The sequence below is a fragment of the Corylus avellana genome, chromosome 10 (assembly GCF_965113065.1).
Source record: "Corylus avellana chromosome 10, dhCorAvel1.hap1.2, whole genome shotgun sequence".
NCBI classification, from domain to species: Eukaryota; Viridiplantae; Streptophyta; class Magnoliopsida; order Fagales; family Betulaceae; genus Corylus; species Corylus avellana.
The window spans coordinates 5,670,997-5,694,305 of NC_142499.1; the positions used below are offsets into that span (position 1 = coordinate 5,670,997).

Here is a 23,309-nt window from a genome sequence, read left to right on the forward strand (position 1 = left end):
GCCAATCTTTGGATTTTTTTTTTAAAATTTTTTTTTTTTAACAATGACTAATCCTTAGTTGGGAGTTTGGCCAATCAATAACTCAATATTATAGAATAGTTGTGAGATAAAAATGTGGTTTTTAACATTTCTCTATATGATTACCCTATTAATTTTTATTTTTTATTTTGGCAACGGGATTAGGGCTAATAACACCAGCAGAGCATCTCCAGCAGAGTAGCTAAATGACTCATAATAGCTATATTTAGCTACTATGAGCATTTTTTTGTCTCCAATAGATTAGCTCTAGAATAGATAAACTACATATTTTGCTACAGTAAATAGCAAGAAGTTGCTATTCGCTGTAGCACAATGTTCAAATTTTTTAATATTTTTTCTCTTCTCTCTTCTCTCCCTCCCTCACATAAAATAATAAAGAAAGATTAAAAAATCATATTTAAAAAAAGTAAATGAAATAAATAATCTATTAAAGTTGGCATTAAAAAATGAGTAGCTAAAATAGAGAATTGTGTTTTTTGACCAAGTAGAATACCTCTTATTGTTGGAGATGCTCATCATCTTGCTTCCTTAGGTTAAGCAGATAATTTCCTTCGACTTGCCCAAACGACTGCCGTTGAGCCCAGCCCAGTACAACCTTTTAATTCAGCCCAGTGTCACCTTGGTAATATATTGATTTTAAAAGAATACTATTTCTTCTTCTTTTTTAAGAGATGGAAGGGATTAATTTCTAGCAGATGCTTGAAAGAAATGTAGATTTAAAAGCTATTTTTATTCGTTTACAGAAAACCAAGAGGGAAAAAGAAGAACTTCATGGAGAAGATCACAAATGGACCTTGACGTTTCTCTCGGCCGAGTTCCAACTAACCATTGCAGGCTCACATCAGAAAGGCCTGGCCTGTTGTCATGGCCCATAGAAATGCTAGTGGCATCTATACATGTCCACCTTTTTTATTTTTTTATTTTTTTTTATTTAAGAAAAGTTAATGTCCAAGATGCAGAGGATTCATCCACTATTTACACTCATTTATCATGTGAAATGTTACGGCACGAGTGTACAAGTGCGAAGAGTTATATTACCCAACACAAAGAGCTAGAATAGGATTCTCTCTATTTTTTATTTAAAGTGAAATAGAGAAAGACTCATTCAAATTGCTATCGAAATTGCCCAATTCGACAATATATGCTATTAGATACGTGAAATCTAACCTTATGCAGAAAATAGTTATTTATATCATAAGCATTAAAGTTGGGCAGCCGATGGCCGTCCAAAGCAGCAGCAGTCTGAGTGAAATCAGATTGATGAGGCAAAAGTGAGCAGGCAAGTGAAGAAAACAGTACACAATTTAAGCCCGACCCACTGATTGTCCGTACTTTCATCTCTTTCCCCTTTTTACTGAATTCCCAGAGAGTTAAAGAGGCAACTCTACTGCTGGATGCTGTAAATGCAGAGCACATGGCCATCAACCAATAAAAAACTGTACTTCCTCCGCAGACTTGTTTAACAATGTCCATGGAGCTTCACCTCCCTTGAAAACGACATTCCATGAATATTAATTTATAAAATTTTTTAAAAAAAAGTTAAAAAGTTTGTGCCAGTTACCACTAAAGGCAACTGGGTTGAATGTATGGGCAAAAGTACCATCTCGTAGAATATGTATAATTTAAATTTGATCAAATGGTCCAAAATAAGCCACGTCATTTTATTTCAATAATATCGACTCATCCTCTTCATTCACTCACTCTTAACTCCCTCGTCCATGTCCAAATCACCAACCGCCATTGTCTCCACATTTTCTTTTCTCAAAACAATTCGCACCAATCAAAAAGCGGTGAATATTCTGTAATTTTCTTCTTCTTTCAAGTGAGAAAACAAAGAACTAAAGGAGATTTGTGAATTAATTGTGAAAGTTGCTGCTAATCTTTGGTTTTAGGTGGCTTTTCCCCGTCTCAGCTTTTCAACTTTAATAAATTTAAAAAAAAGACGTAATATATCTTGCAGAAAAATGCTACATGCACTTCCTGACTTCCAAGTGCGTACTCCTTAAAATACAATGAAAATCACCATTGAATCCAAAATCCAACAGTAATTTATTCTAAATCCAATAATAATTTTTACTGACACGCCAGAAAATGTATTTAGAAGTACATATATCATTTCTCTTTGATGAAGGGGGCGGAATTAGTAGACGATCATCGGGTTTCTCAAAATCAGGATTTACTTTGACTTCTAGATTAGAAGGAGAAGAGGGTTTTGGTCCCGTACGTTCTTCAGGATTTTCTTTGTATATGATCGACAAAGAAGGGTGTGGGATTATCAAGCTCTAAATTAGTCATTCGTCCAATATTTATATATATTTGGAAGAGGAAACCAATAACACCAAATGTTGGCGCATTTACATAAATTTAGCTGATGTTTAGTATAATATTTTATATTAACACCAAAAAAAAAAAAAGGTGAAGAATCGAAGCAATTCCTTATAAATCAAATCATTCAAATCTGGATAGCCATAGCTGAATCTCACTGTAGTTCCTTTTACCCTAACAAATACAATAAGAAGAACACATAATTGATATAATATTCTTAAGAAACCTCCACAAATATGCATAATGCAATTCATGGGACATTGAGTTGGCTTCCTCTTACAGTAGCCATATTTTAGATTTTAGGATATACTTGGTTAGCCCACCCTGTAGATTTTCTAAGAACAAAAAGCTATCTCTAGTCACTCTTTTGCTTGTATCTTAAGACATTTTCCTTGCACAAACCATGTTGTCCTAGGTTTTAATGTTATACTTCTAATGTATCATTATTTTATAAGACATCAAGAGACATACTAGAATCAGTTTTTCCCATAATTCATGCATATAGCACGGATTGAACAGTTCATCATGTAATGTAATGTAATCAGAAGTGGTTATCTTCAACCTACATCACCCACCTCAAGACAACGTATCCAACTATTCAACCAATTGTAAGTTAAAAAGTTTATAAAATCATCTTTGATAAGATTATCATCATTTTTATTCTAACATGGATTTCCACCAGAGCAAAGCAATATTTTATAATAAAATGTACAAATAGAGAGACAAATAAGAGAAGAACAATGCTCACCATCTACGAGTTTATGCATGTATAACCACAACTGTATCATTGATTACAAAATTGGATAAAGCAGACTTCTTAATATGTGCACCTGGATGAAATCATCGAAGCCTTTCTTGCCGAGTCTGGGTAGCATGGGTCTCTTCAATATGACGGGTGAGAAGTGATATCCCATAATGAGAGGCACTTGAGGCAGCATAATAGGATGTCACTGTGAGTTGAGTAAACTTTGGAAGCGCATAACCTACAATAGATTAACAGCCAGTTCGAATTATATATCTCCAAAACTGAAAAACTTCATTGAAACACAAAGCTTAGAATCCCTTGTGCCAAGATACTCAATGCCTCATTAGACCAACCAACAATTCTTATATATAAGCGAAAAAAAAAAAATGATACAAGTGACATTGACCAATGGAAGTTTTAAAACCTGAACACAAGTCACAAAAGTCGAACTTCAGCAGCTTCCAAACAGTATTGATCACTGAATTCTAGAACTCAACAAAGCCTTAAATCGTGATTTCTTTTGATAGGCACTGTAGGAGATGTTGACAACCATGGAAGCCTAATATAGAGCTTTTGGGGTCCACCCACGCCAAGGAAGACATACTGGTCTAAAAACGTGTCCATAGTGTTCCACATTTATTTCGGCCATTAAGTAGCCTAGATTGTCTAATAATTTTTTAAATGTTTCTTTATTTGTTAAATTAGCAGAGATGTCATATTATAGTAGTGGCTCCTATTCATGCCACTGTGTGAGGGAGCTTGCCTTGGTATGTTGTTGGTCTTTTTGGATCTTTTAATAAGGGTTTTATTTATTGCTAGCATTTATTTGATTTAATGACTAGGATTTATTGCCATGAGGCATGAAAACTAGCAGCTCTGGAGCCTGGATGGAGGTGTGGCTGGAATTTTACTCTTTACTCTTTCTTCTTATTTTTAATTTCTCTTCTAGTTTCTCAGTGGCTAAACATAATTCTCAGATTGTAAATAACTGACATCAAACAACTGTAAGAACCCTAAAACCCTGTGATGGGTAAATTAGGGATTGGCAGATATGTTTTGGGAGTAGGACTAAGGTTCAGAAAGCTGACTGTTGGTTTATAGCGGTTACAATAAGCAAAACTGTATCAGACTAAGTTTTAAGGACGCAATAAGAGGAACATAAGAGAAGGAAAGAAAGGAGCATTTAGTGCTATCAATTTCTTAGTGAAGCTTCGAGTTGTAAGCTCAAATCAGTAGGAAATAATCTGAGTGAGAAATGATAACAATCATTCTGCAGATTAGATTCATCACAAAACCTAATGACAACTAATTCTCACCCTTCGATCAGACTCAGACCTATTAAGAGAACTCAAAATGTGCAAAACAATCACACAAATTAGAGATACAGGTAACATGAGCATTACCGCATTACAACGATTTGAAATTTCCAGTTGGTTGATAATTAAATAAAGAATAAAAGTTAGAAGAGCCTCATTTAAACTATTTAATTATCAAATAAACTACCACAGACACAATTTTCCTGATCAATATGTCAGTAGTGGGGGCTCATGGTTATCAATTTCCCAACCAATTAATAACTATTTTCATCACCTATACTACCATCTTGCCGTTAGCTTGGAATAATCTATAGCAATCACAGTCCTAGTCCAATTATAGACCTGGAACTTTTAGGAATCAAGAGCTGGTCCACCAACAATTGGAATCACAGCCCTGAGAATTCTGCTTTTTGTCTTTTCTATGTGGGTGGCCCCCAGGGATAGTGGGAAAGTCGAACATAACACCTTGTATCCTTTATCTTCAAATATATTTTATCTTATTCATATATTTTTTCATCTGCCTTGCAGTGATAACTATAATTTTCCTTAACATGAGGTCTCATGCCTGCTAAGAGCTGCACCTTCTCACTCCCTGTACATAAGCCTCATTCACCAGCCAGAGCCTCCCTCCACTCGGAGATATGTTTAAACATACTTCCTTTTGAACTCACTTTTGTATATATATAAATAAACGAAACATCATTAAAAGCGCAAAAGGTGCAACTCAAGTACACAAAGAGTATACATGAGAAAAACCTAAGTAGAAAGAGAGAACAAGTCAAGACCCTTTGAACCCACATTCTAAAAGCATATACTACCCAAAGGCTAGCCAAGGGGTAATGAAACAAACCCCCCAAATATCCGCAATCCTCCCCTTCTGAATACAGCTAACAAGCTCCTTCCAGCTTGGGCTCGCCTCTTTTAAGTAAAAGTATCACTAAATCCATCACTTTTCAAGATTTGGATTGCAGCTTACCCATATGAATGAGTAGTACTCATAGGAAATCAGCTCATAAGAGACTACGACAATATTCCTAGATGGCATATGTTCCAAGAAACTATATTTGCAATACTGCAAGTGAAAGACATTGTATTATGCATCGAACTCAAGGAATTTTTAGAGCCCTTTTAAGAATAGAATTGAAATTGTAATTAAATCGCCCATTTTAATTTAGTGGAAGAAGGGAACATCCTTACCTCCAAATGCAGCACTGGCACCAGAAACGATTAGCAGTGGAGGAAGCTGTGAACAAAGAAAGACAATGACGCAAAGTGAGCTAAAGCATATTTACATGCAAGTTAACAGACAGATCTTCCACACAAAATGGAAAGAATAACTAGAAAGTCTTCTTTTATATTAGAAAAACGAACAAGAAGTATATGAGATCTACCCCAACTACAAAAGGAAGCCACTTTGGTCCCTTCACACGATTTTGAAGGTGCGGGATACCTGAAATCAAAGAATACTAAGCAATTTGTATGCATAAGTCAAAAGTTTATAAATACAAAGGAACACGAACATACCTGTATTGAAACCATGAACTGCACTAAGCATCGCACCAATACCTGCCCCAGCCTATTTAACAGAAAACAACCCAAAGAGTTAAGAAGTAAAATTACCCATACAACTAATACACGTTTGCACTATCATATATACCCATCACATTAATCACTGGACTCCAACCATGATTTTAGTCCATACACTACAAAGCTAGCAGGAACAGACCGTTTCCTGCTAGGTTTATCGGTGCTCACATCATTTAGCATGCAAGAACATTAACTTAACCGCAGTATTACTCCAGAAAGTGGCATTGGCAATTAGAAGCCAACGACCACTAGCACAAACAAAAATCTCATAACTTTAAAAAACGCAATTCTTATTTAGTAATTCAGAATTTTTTACTCGAAAACATGACGCCCATCCCACAAGAACTCATCGAAAAGGCACTTCCCAATCAAACATATCCAAAACAACTGTTGAAAAAAAAATCAACCGAGCGGATAAGAGAAGAAACTGACCACACCAGTGGCGTTGTGTAGGACGGAAGTGATGGTCCATTCACCCTTTAACTGAATCATCAAAAGAAAAACAAACAAGAAATATACGGAAGAGTAAAATCATCAAACAGGTCATAGGCATTGTACTCAGAAAACAAAGGAGACAAAAGCTAGAGCGTGTGAAGGCGGCGTACGGAATTAGGGATTAAGAGGGAGAGACAGCGAGGGCAGCGAGGCGAGCCGAGGCCGGGGTTGATGGTAGGGTCGTGGTAGAGATTGCCGCTCCTTAGCTTCTCTTCGTACACCTCTCTCGTCCCCATAATGTTTTTCACAACTCCTCCCAGTAACGCGCACGCATCTACTCTCAAGGGTCAGAAGAGAAGCCTAGCCAAGACACAGAGTAGAGGTCAATGTACACGTGGCCTGACATCGAACGGCATATTTGTAAACATTTATAATTTTTTTTAGTTAAATAATTAAAATTTTATTATATTGGTAGGCATTCCGTTGCAAAAAATAAAATAAAAATTATAGTTTACTCTCTTAAACTTGACAGTGTTTTTTAATTCGAATACCAAAGTTTCAATTTTAACAATTTACCCCCCAAAGTTTCAAATTTTTGCAATTTAACAAATTATATCCAAAACTTCTCATATTGCTCATAATATATATATATATATATATATATATATATAAAAAAAAAAATTTTAAAAAAAATTCGGGGTGGCCATAGCCAATCCTTTGGCCATTTGGCCATTTTTTGCACCCTCAAATTTATTTATTTATTTTCATTAAAAAATAAATAAAATTAGGGGCAATATAAGAATTTTGGGATAATATTGTTCGAATTGAAAAAAAATTAGAACTTTGTAGGGGTGAATTGCAAAAATTAAAACTTTGGAGTTCGAATTGAAAAACGCTGTCAACTTTAGGAGGGTAAACTTTAATTTTCCCAAAAATAAATCATTCAGATTGCATTTTAATAATTTATAACGCATAATTTTAAAAGTTGAACTACAATTTTAAATCTAACTATGTATTAAAATCCCACTTTTAAAAGTCAATAACCAAAAAGAATCCTCATTGGCAATGATTACTTTTAACAACTTAATAATTAGGGGAAACTTTACTAAGGCCCCCTGAACTTCCGGCCGATTTTGCAGACCCCCTGAACTTAAAAAACTCTCATTTTGGACCCTTCAACTTCCATTTTCTCTCACTTTAGACCCATCTGTTAGTTTTCAATGTTAAATGTCCATTATACCCATACCCAGCCCACTTGAAATTCCGAAAATGCCCAAAACTACAGCACCCACCCCAGCCCAAAACGACACTGTTTTGGGCATTAAATTTTTATTTTTTTATTTTAAAAAAAAAAAAGCAAAGGGAAAAAAGGGGGAGAAGGATCGGGCTTGGCCAAAACGGGGTCGCAGGACCACCCCATTTTTGGCCAAGGGGGTGGCTCCAGCCACCCCCTTGGCAAAAAAAAAAAAAAAGGGGGGAAATTTCAGAAAGCCCCCCTGAACTTCCAGCCAATTTGAAAAACCCCCCCTGAATTTTCAAAACTCTCATTTAGGCTCCCTGAACTTTGGTTTTCTCTCACTTTGGACCCTTTTAACATTAAACTACGTCGTTTTGTATCCTAAAATTAAACACCTACCTAGCCCAAAAACGACGTAGTTTAATGTTAAAAGGGTCCAAAGTGAGAGAAAACCAAAGTTCAGGGGGCCTAAATGAGAGTTTTGAAAATTCAGGGGGGGTTTTTCAAATTGGCTGGAAGTTCAGGGGGGCTTTCTGAAGTTTTCCCAAAAAAAAGGGGGGGGGGTGGGATCGGTGCATTTGGGGTGGCCGGACCACCCCCAGCCCCTTGGGGGTGGTCCACCCACCCCATACGGCCGGTGTGGGGTGGGCGAAACCACCCCCAACCCCTTGGGGGTGGTCCGGCCACCCCAAATGCACCGATTCCCCACCCCCCCCCCTTTTTTTTTTTTTTTGCCAAGGGGGTGGCCGGACCACCCCCAGATCGGCCAGGGGGTGGCTGATATTACTTCTTTTTTTAAAAAAAATAATAATAATTTGCTTTTAAAAAAAAAAAAAATTAATGCCCAAAACGACGTCGTTTTGGGCTGGGTGAGTTGTAATTTTTAGGGATCCAATACGGTGTAGTTTTAACGAGGGGTATAATGGGTATAAAAAAAAAGTCAAACCGTTAAATCTAACATTGAAAACTGATGGAGGGGTCCAAAGTGAGAGAAAATGGAAGTTTAAGGGTCCAAAATGAGAATTTTTGAAGTTCAGGGGGTCTGCAAAATCGGCCGGAAGTTTAGGGGGCCTTAGTGAAGTTTCCCCTAATAATTATTATTCAAACACACTTTTATTATATTATTTTTACAAATTGACCCACAACTTTTATTATTTTATTATAATTTATTTATAAAACTTGACAATTAAAAATTAATAAAATAATTAAAAATTTTGCATAGTTCCTTTACGAGAAATGTTATAGATACTTACAAGCGTTCACTTTTCACTTTCAGATATGACAATAAAAATGATCATTAAATTCTACATATATTTCCTTTATTATTTAGGTTTTTACTTTATTTTTTTTCACATAGATTTTAAATTTTGTCACATATCATACTTGACAGTTTTGACTTATAGAAAAAGACCAATTTAATACTTCCGTCACATGACTTCTGGGAGGTAGCCGAGCCACCCAAGGCCTTTGAAGGTGATTTCGGCCACCCCATAATTTTCATTTTTTTTTTTTTTAGGATTTATTTTATTTTATTTTTTTTAAGACGCGTGGCATTTGTATGTGACGACATGTTGCATTCCGTTAGCCAAATTTGTATGTGACGACAAATCTAACGGAATGTAATGAAAGTACTAAGATGGCTAACGGAATGTAATGAAAGTATTAAAATGATCTTTTCCCACAAGTTATATACTATTTATGATAGAATTTGAAACCAAAGTGGGGAAAAATAAAAATAAAAAAATGTAGATGCTAAAAAAATAATTAACCCTATTATTTTATCTAACGATAATTTCTATTGTCATATATAGAGTAAATATGTGTAGAATTTCTCTAATTTCATTCAACATTAAATGCCACGTAAGCTTTAAAAGAATTATTAGTTAGCCATAAAAAGTGGAATATAATCCTCTCCCGTTCATATTGGACTGGAGAATATCCATTTAATAGTCAGAATTTCTCTAGAGAGATTCTGAGGACATACGTAGGACATCTATCCAATTAATAAAAATAATATATATATATATATTAAAAATAATTAAAAAATAAAATTATAAAAAACTAAGGGGTGGCTAAAACCACGCCAGATTGGTGGTCTGGGGTGGTCAGTCACCTCCATGGGCCAAACCAAAAAAAAAAAAAAAAAAAAAATTGTTTGGCCCTTGGGGGTGGGCGGACCACCCCCGTTGGGCCATGGGGTGGCTTCGGCCACCTAAACTAGCCGATCTGGAGTGGCCGAAGCCACCTCCATGGCCCTTGGGGGTAGTCCGGCCACCCCCAAGGTGGACCACCCCGAAGGGTCAAACGATTTTTTTTTAGATTTGGCCCTTGTGGGGTGGCCGGCGGACCACCCCCAAGGGCCATGCATGGGTGGCTTAGGGTGGCCGAAGCCACCCCCAGCCCCAATTGGGGTGGTCCGGCCACCTCCAATGGGTGGCTAGCCACCTCATAATTTTTTATAATTATTGTTAAAATATATATAATATTTTTTAATTATTTTTATTAATTAAACAGATGTTTTATTTATGTCTTCAGAAACTCTTTATCTCTGACCATTAACTAAATATTCTCTAAACCGGAGAAGACCCTATTCCATAAATAGCAAAGCAAGACGCATCAATAATTAGGGGTGTCAACCCGGTCCGGTTTCCCGGTTTTTGACTAAAACCGGAACCGGAACCGGGGTACCCCAGTTAACCGAGGTCCCGGTTACCGGCCGATTCCGGTTTTACCCGGTCCGGTAACCGGTTTTTTTAAAAAATTGGTTTTTGAGCTTATTTTAGGTATTGGGCCTAAAATAAGCCAATTTTTTTTTTTTTTCATAAGTTGGCCCATTTTTTTTAAAATCTATTAGTTTCTTTGTTTAAATTAAATGGGCTTTGTTGTGATTGTTCCAAATAATTAAAAAATAAACCTAAAAAAGCCCAAAAATCCTAAAAAATCAATGTTTTTGCCTATTTGGTCCTTAGAAATAAAAATTTAATTTTTTAAAATACCCTAAACCTAAACCTAAGTGTAAAAAATATTAATATATATAATATATATATTAATATATAAATATTATTAAATAAAATGGAAACCCGGTTCCGGTATTCCCGGTAAAAACCGGGTACCAAAAACCGGTACCGGAACCGGGGTACCCGGTTTTTGAATTTTTCAAACCGAAACCGAAACCGGGACCCCGGTTTCCCAGTTTCTCAGTTCTAGTTCCGGTTTTCCAGTAATTTTTGACACCCCTATCAATAATGGAAGACATAGACATTGTACTCCACGATAGCATTCTGAGCTTTCTCGTCAAATGTGTAAGTCCTTGCATGAGCATACCCACGTGCGAACCGGAAAAGGCCGCTCCCTCCGACGATTGGCAACTCCCTCTCCGCCGACAAGATAGTGTTACGCCCCAATACACTGAGAGTGCTACCATTATACTTACCCTCCATGAAAGCAAAGTTCAATGCCATTAACAACCCCACCTCACTTTGCGAAGCAGATGCATATATTCCTTGCGCTCTTCCGACGAGTTTGGAGCTCAACTCCGGCTGCTCGGTCAAGGGGTCATCCATCACCAACACGCCACCAAAACTCGTCGAGGACGTGTTTGTCATGGGGGCCTCGGCAACTCTCACGGCCGTTGGGTTTCGCCCGCCAACGGCGTCGTGGAAGTAGAAGTGAAGGTGGCTCAGTTTTTCTCTTTTGAGCCCAAGTTTCGCCGGAGATAAAGTTCTCGAGAAGCTGTGGTTCTTTCCGGTGGCGGAAAAGGTTGAGAAGGAGAGGATAGTGAACAGAATGAGGAAGGTGGGAGTGACTTTTGGGAGGTTTTTGGCCATGGTGGTAAGGCTCAAGTGAAAAGGTTTCTAATTGGCTTAATTTATATAATGGATTTCTTAACGTTAACAGCAACTAAGACTAATCAATAAAAATTAATGTCTTTTGGCAGCCTCTGCATGTTATGGATAGAAAGACTATGGCCACGCAGCCAGTGAATCCAAGGTGATACTGGACCTTAGTTCGGGCGGTCAAAGTCAACATTCATATGCGGGTTTTTACAAGTTGGGTGGCGAAATATCTCAGCGGTAAATTCAAAACTGTTGCACTTTTTTTTTTTTTTTTTTTTTTTTTTTTTAATTTTACAAGCATAAAACTCTTACATTACTGAACATTCAGTTTTAAAAAATCATAGCAAAAAAATATAAAGGTTATAAAGTCATAAAAATAACTTCAAGCTTCAGCTACTTTCAAATTTTGGACATGGGTTCATGTGTATAATTGTAAAGTAAAGTCTCAAAAGGTAACTCAATCGGTTGGGACCACGTTTCATAAAACGGATGTCACTAGTTCAAATCTTTCTCTCCTCTCTTGTGTGGACATGCCAAAAAAAAAAGAAAAAAAAAGCTTCTGCTAATCCATGTACAATTACATATAACTATGTAAGGAACAAATCTGCTTAATTTGTACAGATTAGATCTAGGGCATGAGTAACCCAAATACAAAAATAAAAATAAAAACAGCTAGAAACAAAAAATCCGGCGGTGAGAGTTAAACCCCTACACCGATCTACTCCATCATCAACTTGAGGCCCGAACAAAAAACAAAAACAAAAACAAAAGAACTAAAACTAAAACCCCACAAACAGCAGTGGAGGAACACAACATCCTAAACATCCCTTCGAAAAACTATTACACTTATTCTCGTTACTTTACGCAATTTTACTATACCTATAAATAACTCTTAAAATCATCACCCATAAATCCTGCCCGTGTTTAGCTATAAAGTCGGTTGGGTTCCCTTAAGTTGTTTATTTTGTAAGCAAATTGTATTTTAAATTTCTAATCAAATTAAACTTTAAAGAGAAGTCGAAGTGCATTAAAAAAATTTCAAAGGAGAAAAGACTTAAAATATTTTTTTAACAAATTTAAGAGTTAATTTTTTTTAACAATTCTTTTTTTGATAGAAGGATAAGGAGGGGACCATGATCCATATAGCCCCCTCGCCCTCGGTCCATATATATATATATATATATATATATATATAACTTTTAATTAATTTTGAGTAACTTCATTTTAAACCCTTGAATTATCATGCGATTTGAAAAGTTTCAAAACTTCAAAACTTCTCAATTTGGACCATTGAATTTTCAATTGCAGTCAATTGAAACCCATCAATTAGATTTAGCCGTTAACTTCTCTGGTTTACTCTTAAAAAGACCAATATATATATATATATATATATTAGCTTTATTTATTTTTTATTTTTTAATTTGAAATTTTATAAAAAAATCAGGGGTATAAATGTCATTATCTCACTTTTAACATATAAAATCTGACGGGAGGTTCAAATTGATTGTAATTAAAAATTCATGGGTCCAAATTGAGAGATTTTGAAGTTTTGAAAGCTTCTCAAATCGCTTGGTAATTTAGGAGTCTAAAGTAAAATTGTCCCATTAATTTTTGGCTTTGCCACTGATATAAACTTCATATAAAATAACATATCCTGAGCATCATACAGAAGAAGTAATAAAATTCCATGCTGGAAATCCAAATTATCTTGCAATTACTTAATGTCATACAGACAAATTAGGAAGCCCACAAAGATGAAAAATAAAAGGCAATTTATTTTGTCAAATGACGCTTGGATTTTGTTTTGTGTCACCTGCACATGCATGACATCAGAACTTAGCCAAAGCTGCATCACTTACAACGACATATAAGATGCTTTGATGATACCATATGACATGTAAGTGTCAAAATTGTCATACACCACCAGTACCATTCATCGTTCTTTACCCCATCTTCCGGCTTTTTGTGCTTAGAAATTCAATTATATGGACACATCAATATCAAAATACTTGAAATCTTCAATTATTATCTAGAGAATAAATATCTAATATGCCCACCGCCATGAATTCACACTAAAGAAGATTTCAGTCCAAGAAAATATCTAGAAGGTGTCGTGTGATGTGCTGGTACGTACGTGTAGGAGCAGCTAGGGAAGCTTCATATATATATATATATATATATATATATATATATAACCATTAATCTTTCTCGGGACGCTTTCTACATAATTGCTGATTCAAATGCTGGGAAAATCAAGATCCACTATGAGGAATTTTTGTTATGAAAATTTACATTATTGTTGCGTTCATTGTATGGGGGGTTTATTTTTATTTTATATTAATATATATTTGTTTATATATAAAGAGATATATCAACGAGTTAATTATAGTTGAGTTGAAATGAGTTTAATTTATACGAGTTATATTCACAAATATTAACCGAGTCGAACAGAACTTTAATTATACGAGACAAGCGATTAGTAACGTTAACTGAGTTGAGCTGAATTTATACTGGTATCTCTCGTTTAATAATCAAGCAAATTTCTGCATTGACAAGTGAATTTTTACTTTTATGAACTGAATTTGAGTCGTCGAAACAGCCTTAAATGAGAGCTAAAAGAAAGCTGCTACTATGTAACGTCAAACGTATTAGTTTTCGCCATCTCTGACGCGTTGTTTCCAGTTAATGAATCTTGATTGTTCGTCTCTTTTACAAGATCAATTATTTTACTAACCAGATGTAAAGCTCCAATTAATAAACACTGTCGGTTTGCAAGGCGGAAATTATATTAATAAATACAAATAAAATAAAATAAGAGTGATAATGACGTTAAAACTATTATAACTTTTGCTATAAATTTATATAGAATTTGACATGGCCGGCAGTTTATAATTGATAAATACTTAAGCCATGAACTTAATTTATCAATTTCTTTTAATTATTTCACAACTTGTAAATTACCACATTAGTGTACAAATGACTTTATAATAAAAGTTATAATCCAAACATTTACCATAAAACAAATGAAATTAAGTCATGACAATTGTCTGTTTGTATTCATGACTATTAATGGATGCAAAAATTAATCTCATAACTAACGTAAGTTCAGGGATTGTTCGTGAAAAAAGAAAGAAAAAAACAGTTTCAGAGATTTCATAAAGAATAATCCTACACTTTTTTTTAACGAAAATTTGAGGATTTCATTGATTAAAGATCATGAGCATAAAGTTTTTACAGCACAAAGTATAAAGCGCTGCAAAAATTGTAGCCACATGCCATGATGTTACAAAGTCATAAATGCAAACAAAAATTCTTACATTCAGGTACTATCTATGACTTCAATCCTCTGCAAACTTAATTAAAGAGCAGATCTATTCTGAGCAGACTAGATCTAAGACAAGAGTAGCCAAATTTTCTAACAAAATTTATTTAAACCTACTGTGAGAGATAACTCTTCACACCTAAGAATAATGCTACACTTATACTTCTTTACATTATTTTCTACTTAAAAGTATGTGTAGCAACGTGTCTCTTATTTCATTCCATATTAAATGCCACTAGAGTGTGAAAGGAATTATTAGCCATAAAAGAAAAATGATAAGTTTTTCAAAAAAAAAAAAAAATCCAAAAAATTGGTTTTGGAATGATTTATCACCATCTCATTTAATTTATTATTTTAGTAAATAGAGATATAAAGGGATGGGATGGTAATATATATCTTTTGAAAACCAAATTTTTGAAAAAATTAAATTAAATTAAATAAAAGAACCTAACATTTCTCGCCATAAAACGCGAAGCAACATGCATCAATTAATAATGTAAGACATAGAGATTATACTCCACAACAGCATTCATAGTTCTCATGTTAAACGTGTGAGTTTTGGCATGAGCATACCCACGTGCGAACCGGAAAAGCCCGCTCCCACCAACAATCGGCAACTCCCTCACCGTCGACGAGATAGGGTTACGCCCCAATACAGTGAGGGTGCTACCATTATACTTACCCTCCATGAAAGCAAAGTTGAGCACCATTAACAAACCCACCTCAGTTTGCGAAGCAGAAGCATATACTCCTTGCACTCTTCCCACGAATTTGGAGCTCGGCTCAGGCCGCTCGGTCAATAGGTCATCTATCATCACCACGTCACCAAAAGTTGTCGCAGAAGTGTTTGTCGTGGGGGCCTTGGCAACTCTCACGGCTGTTGTGTTTCGCCCGGTACGGATGTCGTGGAAGTAGAAGTGGAGGTGGCTCAGTTTCTCTCGCTTGAGCCCAAGTTTCGCCGGAGATAAGGTTCTTGAGAAGCTGCCGGCGGTGGTGGAGGAGGCCGAGAAGGAGAAGATAGTCATGATGAACAGAATGAGGAAGATGAGATTGAGTTTTTGGAGGGTTCTTGCCATATTGGTGGTAGCTAGAGCTCTAAGGCTCAAGTGATATGAAAGGTTTTCTAATTGGCTCAGGTCGTTTTTCTCCTGTATATAGTGGGTTTCATTGGGGGCCCAGGGAGGCCATTTTTACAAAAAGAAAAAAGGAAGTAGGTGACATACAAGTCATGCTGATGGATTTGGTATGTAAAACAAGCAAGAATAATTAAAAGGTAATTAATATATTTATTTTTACGTTACAGCACCGGAAAGGGATTTGGCACCATTTATCACACGTATATGTGGTCACTTGGGAAATACATTATGACCTAGAGTTGGTTGCCCACTCTTTCCCTCCAGCCCAAAGTAAGTTCAAATTAATGTTTTCAAACGTGACACAAATCGGATTCCACTAATAACATGTCAAAGCCTTTGACAATAACAGTGGAAATTAAGAGGTTGCTGACTGTAAAGGGGTGTAAACGAGCCGAGCTTGAGCGAGCTTCCTTTGTTTAAGCTTGGCTCGTTTAAATTTTACTCGAGCTCGAGCTCGAGTCGAGCTCAAGGGCGAGCCAAAAAAATCGAGCTCGAGCTAATAATAAGTCGAGTCGAGCCAGCTCGCGAGCTAGCTTTTATATTTAATGTTTTTGTTTTAAATTTTTTTTTTAACTTCAAGTACTCTTAAATGGCTTAAGAAGTTAGTTTGCATATAAGTATTTGCTTAGCTTAGCTAGTCGAGTATGGAGCCTGAGTTAATACAGCAAGGCATTTGGTTTCAAAGAGAGAGGATATGCATCCTTTTATAGATAAGCAAACTCGGAGATTGATGTTTTCTTAACAATGTGGGACAAGTTAACAGGTTGCATTCAGACTGCATTGGGACAACGCCCTTTACAAAAAAATATTTTTTTAACGTCTCTCTCTCAATCTCCCTCACCACTCATAACGGATCTTCCACCTGAACTCTCATTTCCCACTCTCTCACTCTCACTCACCAGACATGTAGTGATAGTGTTTGGGTCTATTTGATTCATCAATAGTTTATGCCTTTCACAATCTCCCTCAATAGTTTTTGCTTGATTCTTCTTCCTTTCATTTGGATCTGCTCTAATTGAATCGAGGTTTTTTTAATGATTGCTCTCTCTCTCTCTCTCTTTCATCATGAAGGGTCTAGAATTTTTCATTCTCTAACGCTTAAATATAAATGCAATTTTAAGGTTTTAATAATTATGAGATTTATAATTAATTATCTATTACTTAGTTTATATATATATATATATATATATATATATACACACACTCGAGCTTATACGAGCTGTTCACGAGCTTAGCCGAGTCGAGCCGAGCTTGCTTCGTTTAATATTCGAGCCAGGATTTGTGTTCATGAAGTGCTTCATTTAATATTCGAGTCGAGCACAAGCCGAGCTTATGCGAGCCGAGCCCGAGCTTGCTCGCGAGACGCTTCGCTCACTTAACAGCCCTTCTGTAATGCACAAGTTTTTCAATTGGCACTACTTCTTTCCAATGCATGTTTTCCATTAAGGGTGTTAAGTGAGCAAGTATAAGCTCGGCTTGTGCTCGACTTGATTATTAAATTAAGCAACTTTGACTTGACTCGGTTAGGCTCGTGAGCAAACTCGTATAAGCTCGTATATATATATAAAAGTAAAACATAATTAATTGTAAACTTCATAATTATTAAAATCTTAAAATTACATTTATATGTAAGCGTTAGAAAATGAAAAATTCTAGACTCTTCGTGATCAAAGAGAGAGAGTAATCATTAAAAAGACCCTGATTTAATTAAAGCAGACTCAAACGAAAGAAGAAGAATCAAGCAGAAACTATTGAGGGAGATTGCGAAAGGCAAAAACTACTAAAGAATCAAACAGATCCAAACACTATCACTACATGTCTGGTGAGCGAGAGTGAGAGAATGGGAAATGAGAGTTCAGGTGGAAGATGCGCTACGACTGGTGAAGGAGATTGAGAGAAAGAGACATTGAAATTTTTTTTTTTTTTTTTGTAGGGGGCGTTGTCCAAATGCAATCTAAATACAACCTATTAATTTATCCCACATTGCTAAGAAAACACCAATCCCCAAGTTTGCTTATCTATAAAATGATGCATATCCTCTATCTTTGAAACTAAGTGTCTTGCTGCATTGACTCAGGCTCCATACTTGACAAGTTAGGTTAAACAAATGTTCATATGCAAACTGGTTCTTAAGCCGTTTAAGAGTACTTGAAGTTTTAATTTTTTTTTTAAAAAAAATTAAATTAAATATAAGAGCAAGCTCATGAGCTGACTCGGCTCAACTTATTATGAGCTGGAGCTCGATTTTTTTGGCTCGCCCTTGAGCTCGGCTCGAGCTCGAGCTCGAGTAAAATTTAAATGAGCCAAGCCTGAACAAGGAAAGCTCGTTCAAGCTTGGCTCGTTTACACCCCTATTAAATTTCCATGCACATTGTTTATTTTATTTTATTTTATTATTTTATTAGTTTTTTTTTTTTTTTTTTTAGTGTGGAGGTTTTAAGTAATTCTTAATTTTATAGAGGTCTATTTGTAATTTCAAATTTTAAAATGCCCGAATGTAGAGGTGGACAAAATATCCGATTACCGCCTACCGACTGTCATCGAACCGCCATCAACCGCATACCGACTCTACCAACTTTCAGCTGTCGGTAATCAAAATAAAAATTTATACCAGCGTCAGTTACCGAACTGAACCGAAAACGTAACAACCAGAATATGGTAGGGCAGCGTCCTAGAAGTATTAATTGGTTCTTATTTAATTTTATTTATATTAGTGACATTTTGTAATAATCTAAGATAATGAATATGTTAAGAGTGCTTATAAACATGCACAATAAACACTTGATTAGCCCTAAAAAATCCATTTGAGCCCAAAAATAACCCATCTAGGATTTGGCCTATAAAAATAGGCTTGGCCCATTAAAGTTAACCAACTTAACTGACCAACAATTAACCGACTTTACCAAATCAATCGAAATTGTGAAAATTAATATATATCAATATAAAGTCAGTTAATTAATTGATTTAATTGATTTGGTCGGTTCAACAGGCGAACATAAGTCTATCGATACCAATTTAACCCATACCCAACCTACTCATCTGTATGCATGTATAAAATTTCTGTTTTTATGTATCCGTTTGCAGTTTTTTGTCTTATTGTAACAATTTGCCATTTTTATATTTTATAAACCAAGGACCTATTTGCAATAGTTTTTATGCATGCACATTTTGGCCATTTTACAGTGAAATTGAATTTAAATTGAGGCCAATATTATTGGTTAAATACCAAACCATATGGAAAATCTTATAATTGTTTACATGGCATGATAAATGGTAATTTAAACTATTCCTGCATGATAAGAAAGATTATGGACTAAAGTGCGGCATTTCCAAGGACAACTCATCTATGTTATTGCATAGGTGATTAGGACACATCTCCATAAGAAGAATCAGGAGAATGGTAAATAATAGAATGTTAACCAACTCTTGAATACTCTAGTGGCGGAGCCAGACAATTCTTATTGGAGGTGCCGCTAAATTTTTTTTGCCATCCTATAAAATATATGCATCCTAAAAAGCTTTTTATTTTTTGCGTCCTATGAAGCATCCGAAAAATTTAATAATTCACATAATATATACATTACAAAAAAATATCTATAAAAGTTCAAAAATATTAGACAAGTTAAATTTTCAAGTTAAATCACGACCCGTGAGAGACAATCAAAGTTTATAAACTTTAAACAACAACAAAATAAATTGTTATGCGGATATTCAAGAGTATTCAATCATTCAAATTAATAGTGGATTTATTAACGAAACTGTTATGCACCCTAATGGACAGAAAAGCAACTGCAAGGCTAATAATAATATTGCCTAAACATGTGAATTGTGTAGAAGAGGCAACAGCAAGCCACAACTGAAATATTCTTATTTTTTATGTTCTTGTAGGATAATGTTATCTCCACACTTGCTATAAACACCATATTCTTGTGCAGCTGTGTGCAACTTTGGGTTGGAGAAAAGAAATATATGTTTCTTTTTTAGGGTGCTGGTAACTTGGGTAAAAGTAGGAGAATATATATATATATATATATATATAGGGTGCGGTGTCAGTGTGGAACTAGTTTGGAAAAAAGCAAAATTTTTTTTTTTTTTTTTTTTTTAAATCACGGCACCCCCAAAGCATAACATGGCTCCGCCACTAGAATACTCGTATTAATTGTACTAAGAGCTTGTTTGGAATTGCATTTGAAAATATAACTTTTAAGTAAGAAAAAGATTTTTTTTTTAAAGCTTCATTTTTAAGTTTTTGTCAAAAGTACGTTTAATTTTGGCAATTTTTAGAGTAAAAAAGTCAATAAAATTACTTTTAAAATTTTTTACCAAACATACCAACTTTTGTTTAGCACGACTTTTTAAATACTAAAAGTACTTTTTAAGTTCTCTAACAAATCTCAAACAGGTTCTAAGGATAATTAAATAGACTAAGGTTCATTTGTTATTTAAAAAAATGCACTTAAAAATAGAGATTTTAAAATGTGCAATTTGAAAACATGATTTGTAAAAACGCAGCTAAAGTGTTTGAAAAAAATCACAATTTGACCTTTAAAATCGCAGTTTAGTCTTTAAAATTGTACATTTTTTTTTTTTTCAAAAAAAACCTCATTAGCTGCAATTTGAAAATATAGATTTTGTGTGTTTTCAAATCACATTTTTTAAAAAATGCAATAACAAATAATCAATTTTCTATGATTTGGTTTAAAATCACATTTTTAGTCTATGAAATCCCAATGTCAAACAGATCCTAACAAGTTTAAGAAAGGTTCCGCAGGAAGTTCAAATGTGTTAGATCACATACATACTAGTATTTATAGGCCATTCGACCCTATGCTTTACGGGCCATAAATATTTCATCACCTTCATAGATGACTACTCATGATACAATTATATTTACCTACTATCTCATAAAGCTAAAGCATTAGATGCTTTCAAGTTTTTTAAGGTAAAGATAGAGCTACAACCTAATAGTATAACAGTACTAGCAATATATGTGGTGAATAGCAATGATTGTATGTATTATTTATTAATGATTGTCCTTTGTATAAATTATGTTCATTGTTTTACTCATCAATTATAATTAATATTAGTTGTTCATGAGTTCTTTTCAAATTGAATTATAATTGATGAGTAAAACAATGAACATAATTTATATGTATTGATTTAATCTCTATGGGTTAGTGATTTAGATAACATTATCATAGAGATTAAATCAATGCATCCCCCGGCCCTCAATGAAACCCACTATATTATCGTGAGTTATATGTATTGATTTAATCTCTATGGGTTAGTGATTTAGATAAAGTTAATTTAGTGTGATGTTATAGCGCATGCATATTAATTGTAAGTATGTAATTATTATTTTGCAGTTTTATATCTCATTACTAAATGGCTCAAATCATTGTTGACATGTTGGACTTATTTCTTGTTCCTTTTGTCCTTAACACCCTGAATTCAGAAAATGAACCATGTAAAATATTATATGACACATATAAAGAAAAATGGTCTAAATAAATTTCTAGACCATTTGTGTTTAATCAATCTGAGAAGTTTTTAAGAGCTTATAAGCAAATTTAGTGTAGAGAGTCAAGAAGACTGTTCCTACAATCATATGGAAGAATGTCATGGAGATGATAAGAGATATGAACAAGAAGAATTTTGTAAGTGATAAGTTTTACATTGAGAAAATATTAAAAAAAAAAATAGTAATTCATATATATACTTGAGTGAACCCAAGCCTCTTTGGGCTAGAATGGTGTTTAAATATGTATATTAATTTCCTCTTAAGAAAAAAATCTATAACCGCTTATCTCTCCAACAAGTGGTATCAGAACTATGATTAGCAGGATGGGTGGACGCGTCGGATTTTGAGTTGTGTCCGTTTTCACAACTCTTGATACGGAACACACATAAAAAAAATAAAATAAAAAATAAAAAACTCACAAGCAGTGTTCAACTATGTATACGATGTAGACAAGAAAGTTAAGGATTCCATAAAGAAGAGCGATGATGTAGGGGGAAACTCGCACCGTTAGTTCTACTAAAAATGTCATATCTAGAGTTTCAGATCTCGGATTGGAGCAAGCTTGGCGGCGTTGGAAAGCTAATTCAAATATATACAAAGTGATATTCACAAGGTTTAGCTAATTCTGATGTTTACTAGGTCAAAACTGGACATAAATAGAAGACTGGAAAGCTGGGCATAATTGTTTGTGTGCAATATCGTTCGAACAAGATTGCAGCTGAGGAGCCAACAGAGAGGCTCGTCTGCAATTTCGTTCGGACAAAATTGCAAACGAGGGATTAGTAGTAGTCACAGAGAGGCTCGTCCGCAACCTCATTCGAACGAGATTGCAAATGCACTGCCCAGTTTTGCTGAATATGACTTTATTTCGTATTATTATTAAGTTTAGGGTTTGGGAGCCTATATACATGTTTTATAGACCCTAGAACGTAATTGTTGTTTATGATTGAGTTTTGTTCAATTATTTAGCCTTAGAGTTGAGCGATTGTCTATTTTTCCTTTAAAACCTAAAGAATATTTAGCATTTTATAAAAGATTTCTTAAATCCTTTAATAGAATCAACATCTAGAAGTACATATATATTTATTCTTTATTGTTATTATTCACTGCAGCCCACTAAGTCACGCATCAGTATATTAATATATTCTTGATAAAAACTCTATAACTATTTTATCTCATATATATATATATATATATATATATATATAATCGGGGTAATGGTGTTACATGTGACCAGCGGCTAAAACAATAATGTGGTGTTGTATAAGGACAACAGTAGCAACCGTTGGTTTCAAGTCAAAAAAATAATTTTGTGGATTGAGAAGGTTTTTCATAGCTGACTTCAAGAACATATAGATCCATCTTGGAAAGGACATTTGAAAGAAGCCAAAAAAATATAAATAAATAAATAAATAGACCAAATATCATACTTTTAAGGGTTAAAATCGCCAATGACCTGAATGTAGATAAACAAATTTATAATTTAGGGTTCGTTTGGCAAAAGCCATGGCCCAGACACTGTTCAGTGTCTGGGCCATTGACCGGTTTTCAGACTCAAATTTGGCATATTTTTTCCAATTTTGCCCCTCTCTTTGAAATTTTTCCACAGACCGGTTTTCCCCCTAATTCCCACGCTTTGTGTTTATGGGCAGCGTCTCCCCAACCCCCCCCCCCCCCCCCTCCTTCAGACGAATCCGAAAGCCACTCAAAACCCCCCCTGCACTAGCAGAATTTCTCCCCCCCACCCCTATATATCAACCCTCTCCCCACGTATCAGCCCTCAAACAACGTATAATGGCCCAAATTGGTA

General features: G+C 34.9%; 1 protein-coding gene and 2 pseudogenes across 2 annotated transcripts; all 3 read right to left on the reverse strand.

Moving 5' to 3' along the window:
* Positions 1-2,064: 2,064 nt before the first annotated feature.
* LOC132162164 (uncharacterized) lies at positions 2,065-6,825 on the reverse strand. Of its 2 annotated transcripts, XM_059572427.2 has the most exons (7): positions 6,618-6,825; positions 6,445-6,495; positions 5,950-6,001; positions 5,817-5,875; positions 5,623-5,668; positions 3,195-3,347; positions 2,065-2,538 (listed from the first exon to the last, which is right to left on the reverse strand). In XM_059572427.2, exons 1-6 carry the CDS (start codon positions 6,741-6,743, stop codon positions 3,205-3,207), a joined length of 477 nt encoding a protein of 158 aa, XP_059428410.1. In that variant the 5' UTR covers positions 6,744-6,825; the 3' UTR covers positions 2,065-2,538; positions 3,195-3,204. The 2 variants fall into 2 exon arrangements, with proteins under 2 accessions (XP_059428410.1, XP_088367251.1); XM_088511125.1 differs by lacking the exon at positions 2,065-2,538 and having other exon boundaries at positions 3,000-3,347; positions 6,618-6,824.
* Positions 6,826-10,898: 4,073 nt separating this feature from the next.
* Positions 10,899-11,511, reverse strand: LOC132162163 (dirigent protein 22 pseudogene; annotated as a pseudogene).
* A 3,779-nt stretch (positions 11,512-15,290) lies between these two features.
* On the reverse strand, positions 15,291-15,997 carry LOC132192301 (dirigent protein 22 pseudogene; annotated as a pseudogene).
* Between the last annotated feature and the right edge of the window lie 7,312 nt (positions 15,998-23,309).

Coding starts and splice junctions, on each gene's coding strand:
- LOC132162164 (XM_059572427.2), bottom strand. CDS start 6,743: ATGGGGACGAGAGAGGTGTACGAAGAGAAGCTAAGGAGCGGCAATCTC. Junction 6,496..6,617: donor CCCTCTTAATCCCTAATTCC/GTACGCCGCCTT, acceptor TTGATGATTCAG/TTAAAGGGTGAATGGACCAT. Junction 5,669..5,816: donor GGCTTCCTTTTGTAGTTGGG/GTAGATCTCATA, acceptor CTTTGTTCACAG/CTTCCTCCACTGCTAATCGT.